We start from the raw sequence: 12,133 nt of genomic DNA, 5'->3' as shown, positions 1-12,133 counted from the left end.
ACCGCTTAGAAAGAGCGGCTAAGCGCGTCCGCATTCCCATTTAACTTCCCCTTTTTGTATCTTATTTCAAAATTGTACTGCTGTAAAATCAAGCTCCACCTAAGAAGGCGACTGTTCTTCGATGTCGCAGTTTGCAGCCAAGCCAGGGGACAATGGTCCGTCTCTACGGTGAATTTGGCCCCTCCAAGATAGCACTGCAATTTTTGAATGGCCCATACAATGCAAGCGCATTCTTTCTCTGACGCGCAATAAGCCCTCTCTCTAGTACTCAGTTTTCTGCTCAAGTAGAGCACGGGGTGCTCATTACCGTCGTCATCTCTCTGGCAGAGAACAGCACCTAGCCCTCGATCACTGGCATCACACTGGACCGTGAATTCTCGGCCATAGTCTGGAGCTCGCAATACCGGACGGCTAATCAGCACAGCCTTCAGGTTTACGAAGGAGGCTTCCTTTTGTTCGTCCCAGACTAATTTGTCGGTTCTGTCTTGCGGAGAGCGTCGGTCAGAGGGCTAGCCAAAGCTGAATAGTTAGGGATGTAGTGATTGTAGTACCCAGTCAGACCTAGGAATGCTCGAATTTCCGTCTTCGTGCTCGGCCGCGGATAGTCTGCTACCGCAGAAATCTTAATCTCGCTGGGTTTCCTGAAACCCTGACCTACATTGTGACCCAAGTAGTCCACGGTCGCCCTTGCCAGGCAACATTTCTCGGCCTTTACGGTTAGTCCAGCTTGACGCAAAAGGCTCAGTACAGCTCTTAGATGTACCATATGGTCCGCCCATGAGTCGGAAAAAACCGCAATGTCATCTAAATAAGGCACTGCGAATGTTTCACACCCCTTTAAAACCCTATCCATGAGTCGGGAAAAACAAAATGGAGCATTTTTGAGCCCGAAACTCATCATTGTTGGCTGGTAGCTGCCCGTCGGAGTGACGAAAGCCGCGTATCTGCTGGCGCGTTCAGTGAGCGGTACTTGCCAGTATCCTCGAGTAAGGTCCAGCGTAGTCACATATGCCGCTCTACTGACCTGTTCTACTCTCTCCTCAATATTCGGAATAGGATACACTTGATCCCTGGTGAGAGAATTTAGCTTTCGGTAGTCTACCACAGGCCTAGGGTCTTTACCTGGAGCTTCTACTAAGATCATAGGCGAAGCATAATCGCTTTCCGAGGGTTTTATTACTCCCAATTCCAGCATGCGAGTTACTTCCCTATCCAGAATTTCTCTTTGCCTTGGAGAAAATCGGTAGCACCTTGATCGCACTGGCACGTCTGAAGTCAGCTCAATATCGTGCTCAGTCAAATCAGTCCTGCCTGGCCTGTCCACGAAACAGGCCTCAAACTCTGTTATTATCTCGCCCAGATCGGACAGCTGGGATTTCTTTAGTTCTCCTCTCTGCTCTGTCTTTATGAGAAGCTCCTGAGCGTTGCTTCCTTTTCCGCTGAGGCAAATCAAGTTGTCCCCCATCTCCTCGGGAAGGTTTAACGTTAGATTTACCACGGCTTCCCTCTGCACATAAGGCTTCATAAGATTGCAATGATAAATGCGCACTTCTTTACGCCTACCGGGAATTTTCACTGCGTAGTTAGTGTTAGAAAGCTCTGCAACGACTTTAGCAGGTCCTTCCCACTGTACTTCGAGCTTATTCTTGGGATCATTGGCTTGCTCCATAGCTAAGTCCTCTCGGGTTCCACTTAGAAGTCTCGTGAGATTACTAGACACCGGCGGCAAGAGGTTACTCTCAAGAACGTCCTCATTCCGCGTCTCATCAAGCTCACTTTCAAGTTGACTTATCTGAGATGCCTCGCTCTCAAAGTTTTCTGACCTGCTATCTTCCGCATCTACCACTGTTTTAACTGCCGTTTCCTCCGCTGTGGATTCTTCTGGAATGAGCAGTGTAGCTATTTCTCGCGCCTTTGAACGCGTTAAGGCTTGCACAACTCGGTCTCCGAAAAGGATGCCCCTCTTTCGCAGTAGCATGTCCGATTTGTTGGAAAACAAATACGGATAGCACTTAGGAAGCTTTCCTGAAACGGCAGCCTCGGTTGTTAATTCGCCGAAAGGGCCCTCGATGACCACGTTCGCGATCGGCAAGCACACTCTCTGTTCCTCAACTACCTGGCGGATCCACGCACACTGTCCTGTATAGTCGGAAGGCGACACATACGCCGGATGGACAACATCCATCGTTGCGGCCGAATCGCGCAGTACCTTGCAAGGCTTCCCGTTGACTACTAGGTCATGCATGTAAGGTTCTAAAAGCTGCATATTTTCATCGCAGTCACTGACATACGAGAAAGCAATCTTTTCTTTCCGGCAATTGACGGCAATGTGACCCTGCTCATTACACCTAAAGCATGTGAGCGGCTTCCTAGCCTCAAGCTTTTTCTTTGTGTTCTGCGCGTTGGTCACTTCCCCACTTTTCTCACTGCCGTCCTTTCTAGGGCGTTTGCCTGAAGAAGCCTTCCTTTCTTCGTTTGCAAATCTAGCAAAGTGCCTTTTCTGACGGTTATTCACACTGAACTTGGGATTGCGGGGCCTATCCACTGCTGGGTTGCTGAATTGTCGGCGCGAAGCATACTCCTCAATAAGTTCGGCAGCTTCAGTTGCCGACTTAACTTCGCCTCGGTCCTGTAACCAATTTCTTTCTTTTTCTGGGAGGCAGTTATAAAACTGCTCCAAAAGAATTCGCTCGACTACAGCGTCCCTATCACTGTAGGAATCAGTGCTCTTTAGCCACTCGCCCAAATTAACTCTTAAATTGTACAGGAATTCAGGGTAACTCTCGTCCCTGGACTTAGTAGCGTTCCGAAAACGTTGTCTGAACGCCTCGGCGCTAAGCCTATACTTTCTCAGAAGGCAAGTTTTGACCTTCTCGTAGTTGTCCGCGTCCTCCTTGCTTAGCCGCGCGACAACCTCCGCTGCCTCGCAGGGCAGAACCGTCAATAATCTCTGAGACCAAGTGTCTCGCTGGAAGGACAGTTTTTCGCGGGTTCGCTCAAAGTTAGCCAGATACAGACCGATATCCCCTGATATCACATATCGCTGCATGTACTTTGACATCTTGAAATCTGCCTCTTTGTTGAGAAGAGGTACCGCTAGCTGGGGACAATTGCCCGACCTCTTGCTCAACTCTAGTTCTACTTTCCGGAGCTCAAGTTCTTGCTCCAGCCTTTTTGCTTCTCTCTCAATGTCACGCTCACGCCTCTTTTCCTCTTTTTCCCGCTCTTTCTGCTGTCTGAGCTGCTCCTCCTTTTTTTGTCCGATGAGGTTCCATGCTTCACTGAGCTCTTCATCATCGGCTCCCAAATCATTGATTGCCTTTAAAATCAAGGGTTTTCGTGCCAAACCACTTGTATCAATTCCCAATTCCTCACACAATAGCAACAATTCCGGTTTCTGCAGCTTTTGTAGGTCCATGATCGCTCCCAGTGTCGGCTACTTCCAAAACAACAGTGCAAACTACCAAACCTAAAGGCGTTTCAACACTTTTTACCAGTTCTAAAATCTAACCCTGTTCTAGAACCTGGTCCACATCAGAAGAAAAGCCAAGCACTCACCCACACATGCGATCGATGTTCCGAGCTGCTGTCTTGTTGGCCGATTGTTGCGCCTGCTTGTTGCTTGAGATGCCACCTCCGATCACAAGATGTGGCTTGTAGATTCTGATCCACCTCGAATCACCAGATGTTGTATCTTGTAGATCCAGATCCCACCTCCAGTCATCAGATGTTGTGGCTTGTAGATTCAGATCCCAACGCTGGTCACCAGTTGTTGTGGCTTGTAGATTCAGATCCCAACGCTGGTCACCAGTTGTTGTGGCTTGTAGATTCAGATCCCACCGCTGGACACCAGTTGTCGTGACGCTGGGGCTACGTCGACCCGGCCTTCACTTGGTAGCGTGCAGAGACTCGGGGTTGAAGTAGGATTGAATCTTCGAAGTTGGTGAAATATGTACAAGCAGGTTTAATGGCACTTTGAGAAAACGTATTTACAAGAATATTTACATGAAAAAGAAGGGTACATCAGCAAAATGACAAGCGTTAAGAGTTCATAGCGAGAAGCGACTGGATGAGCCGTTTACCCAGGGCCCAGAGCCATTTCGTGCTCTGCAGCGTCCTTAAAACCCCCTATGTCTAGCCCCTCTCTGAAGATGCTGACCAACCAAATCCAGGGCACGCCCCTCAGGTATCGGCATCCAATCGAACACATCACTGCACTGATGGTCTGAAGCACTGACTGGTCCGGCATTCATTCGTTGGGCGTGATCACTTGTTGGCGGGAAAAGCTTGGGAACGGCGAGGAGAGGAGGTACATTTCTATTCTTCAGCAAAGAAACCACAGGCTGGTTCTGACAAGTGGTTTTACTTCTCAGAAACCCGAGTGCACGTGGCGCCGCATCCGCTCCCAGCATTGTCCGTTTTCGACAATTGCAAATCTTTCCTGCATTCCTGGGAAATCACTTAATGGCTGTATGCGTCATGCTCCTTTCTTGTCCTGCATGTCAGCGGACATGTCACTCTGTCGTCTCCTTTGGAAAGTAGGCATTCCTCACTGGACGATAGGGCTTATCGACTGGAAGGGTGAACAAAAGAAAGAAAGCACTTCCTGCATTTCCCGCAGGGGGACGTTTCTTTGTGTTTTTCCAGACGTTCTCTTGGCAGGGTCAATTTGGCATTTGCAGAGTGTCCACAAAGCAAAACAGGCTTACAAAACAGGATTCCTGGAAACAGGCTCACTTAGAGCCATTGGACCATCACCACATATTCACAATACTTTTCCATGCCCACGGGCGAACAATAGAGCGCGCAAATGCGGATGCACGGTCGTAACAGCGCACCCAGACCACTGAGCCACCCGTTGCCTCTCACGCTCTCCCTCTAAATGGGAGTTCGATCTCTCCGCTCTGCCAGCTGTTCATACCTCCCGTGTCTGGCAGGTAGCTGGCAACTATGCCGACAACTATGCGCAATCCAGGGACGGCCGCATCAGAGCTATGGTCTTCTGAATAGTTAGTTTTTGCACTGAATTCTGTCTGCAGCTGCTGAGGATGTGTTGCTAAAAACGTTTTTTTTTTCGAAGTCTCTTATCTTTATGAATTTCAGAAAGTGCCCCCTGAAACACCCGGCGTACTCGGTACATGACGTTCTTGACAAGCTTTCCAACACTGTTTTGGTGGATATGAGCAACAGCAGCGCCACTTCCGTTCCCGACGGAGACCGCATGCCTATGGAATATTTCTCGCGCACATCTACGCAGTCACCACTGTGGCGGCCCCTCCCCCTCCGCCCGGGCAGCAGCAGCTGCCGCCGGAACTGCAGCCCCTGCAGGAGTGCGGCCGTCTGCTGAACCGCCTGGCGCAGTCTCTACTGGCGGCCATGCTGGACCAGACCCCGCGCGCCCAGTGGAACGTGCTGCTGTCGCCCATATCGCTGGCCACCACGCTGGCGGCGCTCATGGCCGGCGCCGAAGGACCCACCCAGGAGGACCTGTGCCGCCTGCTCAACCTGCAGCTGCCCGAGGTGGAGGCCATCATTGACCAGTTCAAGGTGCCAGAAAATACCACTAACAGTTAGGGCGCTTGTGCGTTGTGTTGGTAGAGCTAGGAGCAGTAGTGACGGTCGAAGTAGTATACAGTGGCTTGTTAGTGTGGCGGAGGAGCCATTGATGTCAAATACAATATGACAGTTAGATAGACATTTAAGCCCCCGTCGAATAACACTAAGCATCCGCTGCAGACCGAGTCGGCGGATCACATGTTCTACGTGGCGAACCGCATCTTCGTTCAGACCAACCGCCCGCTGATACACACCTTCAGGGGACAGATCGAGGCCAAGTACATGACCACCGCGCAGGACGTCGACTTCAAGGTGCGTCGCCCTCTGCACGTCACGGGTGTAGGTAAAAACATTTGCGGAAGATTCGTCCCGGGAAAAAAAGGTCTCCGGAAGAAGGCCCCTGAGGAAGCGGCTAATTTTGTCCGAAAGATATAACCTTCTAAAACTCACTTGGCAAAAAATGAGCAGTTTATTGCATTCTGTGCTGACTTCGATAATAGATGCCTGATAAGTAGCCTTGAGTAACGGATAACAAGAGAAACCGAAATTAAAACACCCTCGTTGATCTTTCAGTGATGAGGGTCAACCATTCCGGTGACCACGGTCTGCATTGCCGATGGTTATAGGAAAAATAGAACGATCACCCTGAAGCACCATTCCCAGCGTCCGCCGCCAAAGCCGGTGGTCAGCGCGCAAACAAGACAAATATGAGGCCGCTGTCGGAGTGCCAGATCGCGTCACGATCATGCAGCGCATGTCAAGCCATGAAAGAGCACACTCCTACTAAAAGTCAACTATTCGATCAGCGACGTCATTGAAGCGCAGAATGATCCAGATACACACATGCCGTTGGTCCGTCTTTTCCGCTATCACTTTTTTTTTTGTGAGCATACAGCACTGCAACACGCCATGTAGCATCACAGTAGTAAGTCTTTATAGCACAATGAGGAGCTACAGCACGCGGAACGAGAAAACGTGTCGAGAAACAAAAAAAAAAATCAAATCAGGTTCAAGCTAAAATCGAAAAGATGCAAGGTCAAATAAGCAAACAGGCGCGACATCGTTAGAGTCCTCTTGCTAGTTCATCGTGTAAAGGCGGCCGTTTTTCGTACTATGTTATAGGCTAGGCCAAACACCTTTTTTCGAAGAAATTCATCCCTAAGCCGAGCCCCAGGTCAGGCGAAAAATTGACGTTAGGATACATTTGACCTACATTTTACAATCTTTTTTTTCAACTTAGCAAAAACGGCCTTTTCTTTTTTTTTTTTTTTTTCGGGGACGTCCGTTCCGAGGACCTTTTTTCCGAGGACGCTTTCACCGGAATCCGCACGTCACACCTGGTAATTAACAGGAGGCTACGCTGTTTACTGTTCGTGCATTGTAAAGTATAACGGAGCTCTACAGCAGGCCTTTATTGAGCTACCAACAATAACCAGCTACAGCCGCCAGCAGGTTCCTTCGCTTTTCAACAGAACAGGGCAGCAGAAAGGACAGACCTAAGACTGCACACAGGTCAGCACTGACTATAGCACTCACAGAAGGCGAAAGAGCTTACATACATTCCATTTTGCGTGCCACAACGTGAGGAATTTGTTGATTGAGCAGAGTTGCAGTAAGCGTTGTCATTTGAATTAAGAGGCGTCTAATTCCCCCCAAAATTCCACCTTTTTTAACAAGAGAAGCAAAATTTAATACAACCGAAAACCTCGGATTTTCAAGAGATTTCAAGAAGCGAGATTTGCTGACGTATTCCATGTCGCTGGAGTCAAGTATGCCGCAGAAAAATAAATGAGGCAGAAATAGGGACCTTTTCGATCTGAATGAAGGAACAGTTCATTGCGAGTGAGGTCCTTCGCCAGCGCTGAGCGAAATAAAAAAAAAAGTTCCCCAATTAGCTGTGCAGAGATATGTAATCCCTATGGGTTCCCCAAGTAGCTGTGGAGAGACATGTAATCCCTATGGGTTCCCCAAGTAACTGTGCACAAAGACATGCAATCCTTACGGGTACCGGCGTCGCAGAGCCCAGAGCAGTGGTACGTGCGCGCCATGAACGAGTGGTGCAGCAACGCGACCAATGGCAAGCTGCCCGCCGTGGTGTCGCGCAAGACGTTCGCGCCCAACGCGTCCATGGTGCTCGTGAGCGCGGTGTTCTTCAAGGGCCTTTGGAAGGACAAGTTCTCGCCCAACGCCACGCACATGATGCAGTTCCACGTGACGCGCGCCGACACTCTGGACGTGCGCATGATGACGCGCACCGGACGCTTCCTGTACGCCGACGTGCCCTCGCTGAGGGTGAGGGCCCTGGAGGTGCCCTACCGGACCGGAAAGCTGGCCATGGTGCTGGTACGTCCTGCCACAATTCAGACCCACATCAATCCCTTCGCCGAGGCTGATAAACCTTTATTCACAATTTATTGTGTGGAGGAATATGGGGAAGTCAGCTAGCGTGACTCATGCCGTGGAGAACTTTGGCAAAGCCGGCCCATTCGAAGGCCTTGAATGTCGGAGTCATCGCTGGACCTTAGCTTGCCCCAAGCTTCTTTAGAGGCATCAGGCAAGAGTTCTGAAGGAAGCATATGTGCTTTGCAAGCCCAGTTCATATGCTCGAAGTTCTTCTCCCCGCAAAAGAAGCAGAAGGGATTCGTGTCCTTATTCATGAATTTTTATATGTGGTTTGAGTTGGGGAGAGTCCCCGTCTGTAGCTGTCTCCATATGACCTGCTGTTGCCTGGTCACTGTTGAAAGCATTGTATAGGGTTGAGCTCCGCTAAAGTACACTCTGATGATTGTGATGTTTTGGCATGTTTTCTCCATGGCTCGCATTGAAACCATACATGGAATGTATACTAAGCCCACGTCGACACCAAGTATGTTCGGAACAGGTACCTGTGGTAATATTCTAATGCAAGAAATGCGTAGAGGTGAGATTCATGAGCATGCGAGCCAAATTTAAAAGCTCTGCGCGGAGCTCACACATTAAAAAAAAAAATGATTTTTAATGTGTGATTTCTAAAGTGCTCCTGGCAACCTATTTAGGGCGACACGTTCCCGCGTGCAAACCTCCCATATCACACAGACTTCTCCAATGACGTCATTGGGGCTTGCGGATGCGCCCACTCATTGGACGCTCCGGAGTGACGCGAACGGAACGGGGCGTGCACGTAGGTGTGGCCGTCGCGGCTTACTTTCTTCATTTCTTCTTGGCGCGCCGCGACGTGCGCTGAGTTGGGAGGGGGAGGGGGGGGGGGTATCATTTTCAATCACTGAAATGATAGGTGCTATTGAAGGGTTGAAAATTTTCGCGTCGCGGTGAGGACTGATGGGATACCTATTGTTCGTGCGCGTTTTGTATTTATAGTAAATAGCGTTTCATGGGCTTTTTAAAGGTTGACACCATCTTTTGAAACAACTCTTTGACGTTTGGGCCACGGGATTGGGCTTTTCATCTGGAGCCAGCACATATAGTACAGCGCACATATAGGAAACGCTGGGCTCCGCTCCCACTTTGGGACGTGCAAGGAAAGGCCTTGTGCAGATCCTGCCGACGGAGGTGGACGGCCTGCGGCTGACGCAGCAGAGTCTGTTGTACGGCGACACGCTCTGGGAACTGGTGCACGGGTTGCGGCCGCGCTCCAACGTGCGCCTCGGATTGCCCAAATTCGTGCTGACGGCGCGCAACAAGCTGCGCGACCTTCTGCACGAGCTGGGAGCGAGCAGGCCCTTCGACGCCAACCACGCGCAGTTCACCAAGATCTCCGGCTTCAAGGGCCTCCACACCACCGAGCTCCTACAGGCCGTCACCGTCGAGGTGTGTCTAGGTGCACTGCAATGCGGAACGCCAACAGGAAAATCGGGACATATCCAGGGCAAGCGCGATATCAGCGTACATTAGAGAGATTTAGCTTACCGTGATCCGCGATCCACTACGGTGATCCGCCATCGCGCGTTCCACTGCGCATGCCCAGATCCCCTTGATGCCGATAGATGGCGCCACATACTTGATGTCGGCACATAGACCTGCCGCGTCGGGACCAATCAGCTTGTGCGCCCCGCCCACTCGCGGTAGAGGGTCGCGGTGGCGGATCACGGTAAGCTAAATCTCTCTATTAGCTTCACCATGAAGGACTGTGCCTCGGAAGAGTTAATCAAAATCGCTTGCATTTCCTCGCCAGGAGCAGATATTGACGTTTCAGTTCTCTTGTTCGGCGTTTAATTTGTTGGTTATAGTGTACGAGTAAGAAACAATTGTTGGCGTGTGAAACAGTGTCCACAGAGCTGGTACGCGACCCTCTGTACAGACATATGCCTTTTCGGTGCGAGTGCAGGTGTCCGAGGACGGCAACGAGATCACGCGCACCTCGGCGCTGGTGACTGAGGTGGTGTCCAAGGTGGCGCCGACCACCGTGTTCCTGGTGGACCGGCCCTTCCTGTTCCTGGTGCGGAGCACAGCCACGGGCGCCATCCTGCTGTGCGGATGCGTCCGCCAGCCGCTCGAGTGGCGCCCGGAGAGCCCCGACAACTCGGCTCTGCTCTAAGCGAGAAAAACCTTCCGCCGGGAGTCGTGGCGCGGCTGTTGCTCCGGGTCACGGCAGAGGAGCGACACCAGGAACAGGGACGAGGAGTTCCGCAGCAGCTGCTGATCACCAAGCGCCTGGGCTCGACACCTCGCCCCACTCGGAATTAACGCGCAGAAAACATATGACGCCCACTTTTCCACGCCGCATTTCGCGCGTGTAAAACACCGCTATTGGTGGACATCATAGGCCGCTGTACTGCGGCAAATATGTTAAGAGCGAGCGGGCACACGCGCGCTCTAATAAAGCGAATGTCCATATAGTGTCGGGCCTCTTTTGCTAGTGCACATGCCCCCTCCCCTCTCTGCAACGTGATTCCGTTCTCTCAACGGTACAGTATAGGTCTAGTAAGGATGGATGGAATATAGGAGCGTCCCCTTTGAAACGGGGTGGTAGCAGTAGCTATCATGCTCAATTTTCTCCATATATCTTAATTATTGATTTAGAATGGTTAACTAAACCATCATCCTATTTATTAAATTTTTGTTCCTACATTACTAACATTATGTCACTTCTCGGCTTTTAAGCCACCAATCTTCCAGTCGTTTTTTGCTAGTTTCCACCGCCGGTTTATTCACCCGGCCACTGTTATCTCTAAACCCCAGAGCTCCAGGAACAGTGATTGCGCCTGCATCAACTTCCGGATGGATACCATTGCATTCGAGTATAATATGGTCAATTGTTTCACTGGAGTTTCCGCATACAGCACATGCGTCATCTCCATTGTTAAATTTCTTTTTGTAGCTGCGTGTTCTAAGGCACCCTGATCTAGCTTCAAAAAGTAGGGCACTGCCTCTTGAGTTATCAAAGAAATCTTCCTTCCTGATCTGCATTTTCCACTTTCGGTATAATTCCACACTGTTTCTTTTCCATCGAATTTATCCATTTTTTACCTTCTGTGTTTTTCACCTGTTGCTTAATGCTCTTTATTTCTCCGTCCTTCTTACTAGCATACTTACTAGTTAGTTTCCTAGTTTTTTTCCTCTATTGTGAGTCAACGCTTTTTAGGTACAGGTATTTAAATACTTTAGCTGCCCATCTGTTACTGTCCAATTTCCTCAGGCGTTCCTCATATAATATTTTACTCTGAGCTTCCCGTACTTCGAAAGATGCCCAGCCCATATCTCCCTGTACCGCCTCATTTGTAGTTTTGCCGTGGGCACCTAGTGCTAATCGTCCAACGGATCTCTGATTTGTTTCTAATGTCGACTGCACCTCTGATTTTAGGCACAAAACCGCATTTCCGAAAGTAGGTCCGGGGTCCTCTGAGTAAGTAAGTAGTAAGAAAGTAGGGTCCTCTGAGCAGCGTCACCTGGCGACAAATAGCGCAAATATTGTAAAAATGAATAAGATCGCATTTGAAGCCTGCCGTGCTCGTTGCCTCAACACTACTTCAACAATTCGATTAACACTAAAATTCGATTAACAATTAAACACTTCTACACTGCCTCAACAATTCGATTAACACTACTTACCTGAGCACTTGTCGAGTAAAACATATGTTCGAATCCTGTATGTGAAACTTTTTTTTCTAATTGCAAAACATTAAAATAACCCACCAATATCTTTCCTGGGAGGTGTTCCTCTTTAGGCTGCATCATGTGATGTTTTTAATTGTTAATAGCCACAAAACTAGCCGTGAACAGAGCCACAAGGTAATTATTTTCACCATAATCATTTCCTGCCTTTAGTGAGTTTATGTTACCTTTAGGTTGCGTTCAGAGACACATCTCGATAACAATCGCAGTTTAAGCCGCTGAGAGGCTACCAGTGATGAGGAAGAAGCTGCAGGACCCTACCATTGAGCTACGGACAGATTCCCTTGCTAATTGCATTCCAAATTTACAAAACTCCAAATTTTTGCTTCATATTTTTGCATTCAATAACTTTTGTGATCTCAAATCTTATGTTTTTGTTTAGTTACTTTAATACACTAATTCAGTTTGTGTAGGACATTTGGCAGTCCACACTGAACCCTGGCCAATCCCCCTTCGTGGGTATGTG

The 12,133-nt window shown here is 49.4% G+C and overlaps 2 protein-coding genes across 3 annotated transcripts in view; one reads left to right on the top strand and one right to left on the bottom strand.

The window, feature by feature from the left end:
* Nucleotides 1–12,133, bottom strand: part of LOC146176613 (uncharacterized) — a 239,223-nt gene that overhangs the window by 196,657 nt on the left and 30,433 nt on the right. The window lies entirely within an intron of this gene.
* Nucleotides 5,658–10,305, top strand: LOC146176614 (iris-like). Its single transcript, XM_084581015.1, has 4 exons — nucleotides 5,658–5,868; nucleotides 7,576–7,899; nucleotides 9,091–9,363; nucleotides 9,881–10,305. Exons 1-4 carry the CDS (start codon nucleotides 5,755–5,757, stop codon nucleotides 10,088–10,090), a joined length of 921 nt encoding a protein of 306 aa, XP_084437141.1. The 5' UTR covers nucleotides 5,658–5,754; the 3' UTR covers nucleotides 10,091–10,305.

This window comes from Amblyomma maculatum, chromosome 10 (genome assembly GCF_055883805.1).
Source record: "Amblyomma maculatum isolate TAMU_Amacu chromosome 10, ASM5588380v1, whole genome shotgun sequence".
Lineage (NCBI taxonomy): Eukaryota > Metazoa > Arthropoda > Arachnida > Ixodida > Ixodidae > Amblyomma > Amblyomma maculatum.
This window is presented reverse-complemented; position numbering and strand designations above follow the sequence as displayed.

Coding starts and splice junctions, on each gene's coding strand:
- LOC146176614 (XM_084581015.1), top strand. CDS start 5,755: ATGTTCTACGTGGCGAACCGCATCTTCGTTCAGACCAACCGCCCGCTG. Junction 5,869..7,575: donor CGCAGGACGTCGACTTCAAG/GTGCGTCGCCCT, acceptor CCGGCGTCGCAG/AGCCCAGAGCAGTGGTACGT. Junction 9,364..9,880: donor TACAGGCCGTCACCGTCGAG/GTGTGTCTAGGT, acceptor GTGCGAGTGCAG/GTGTCCGAGGACGGCAACGA.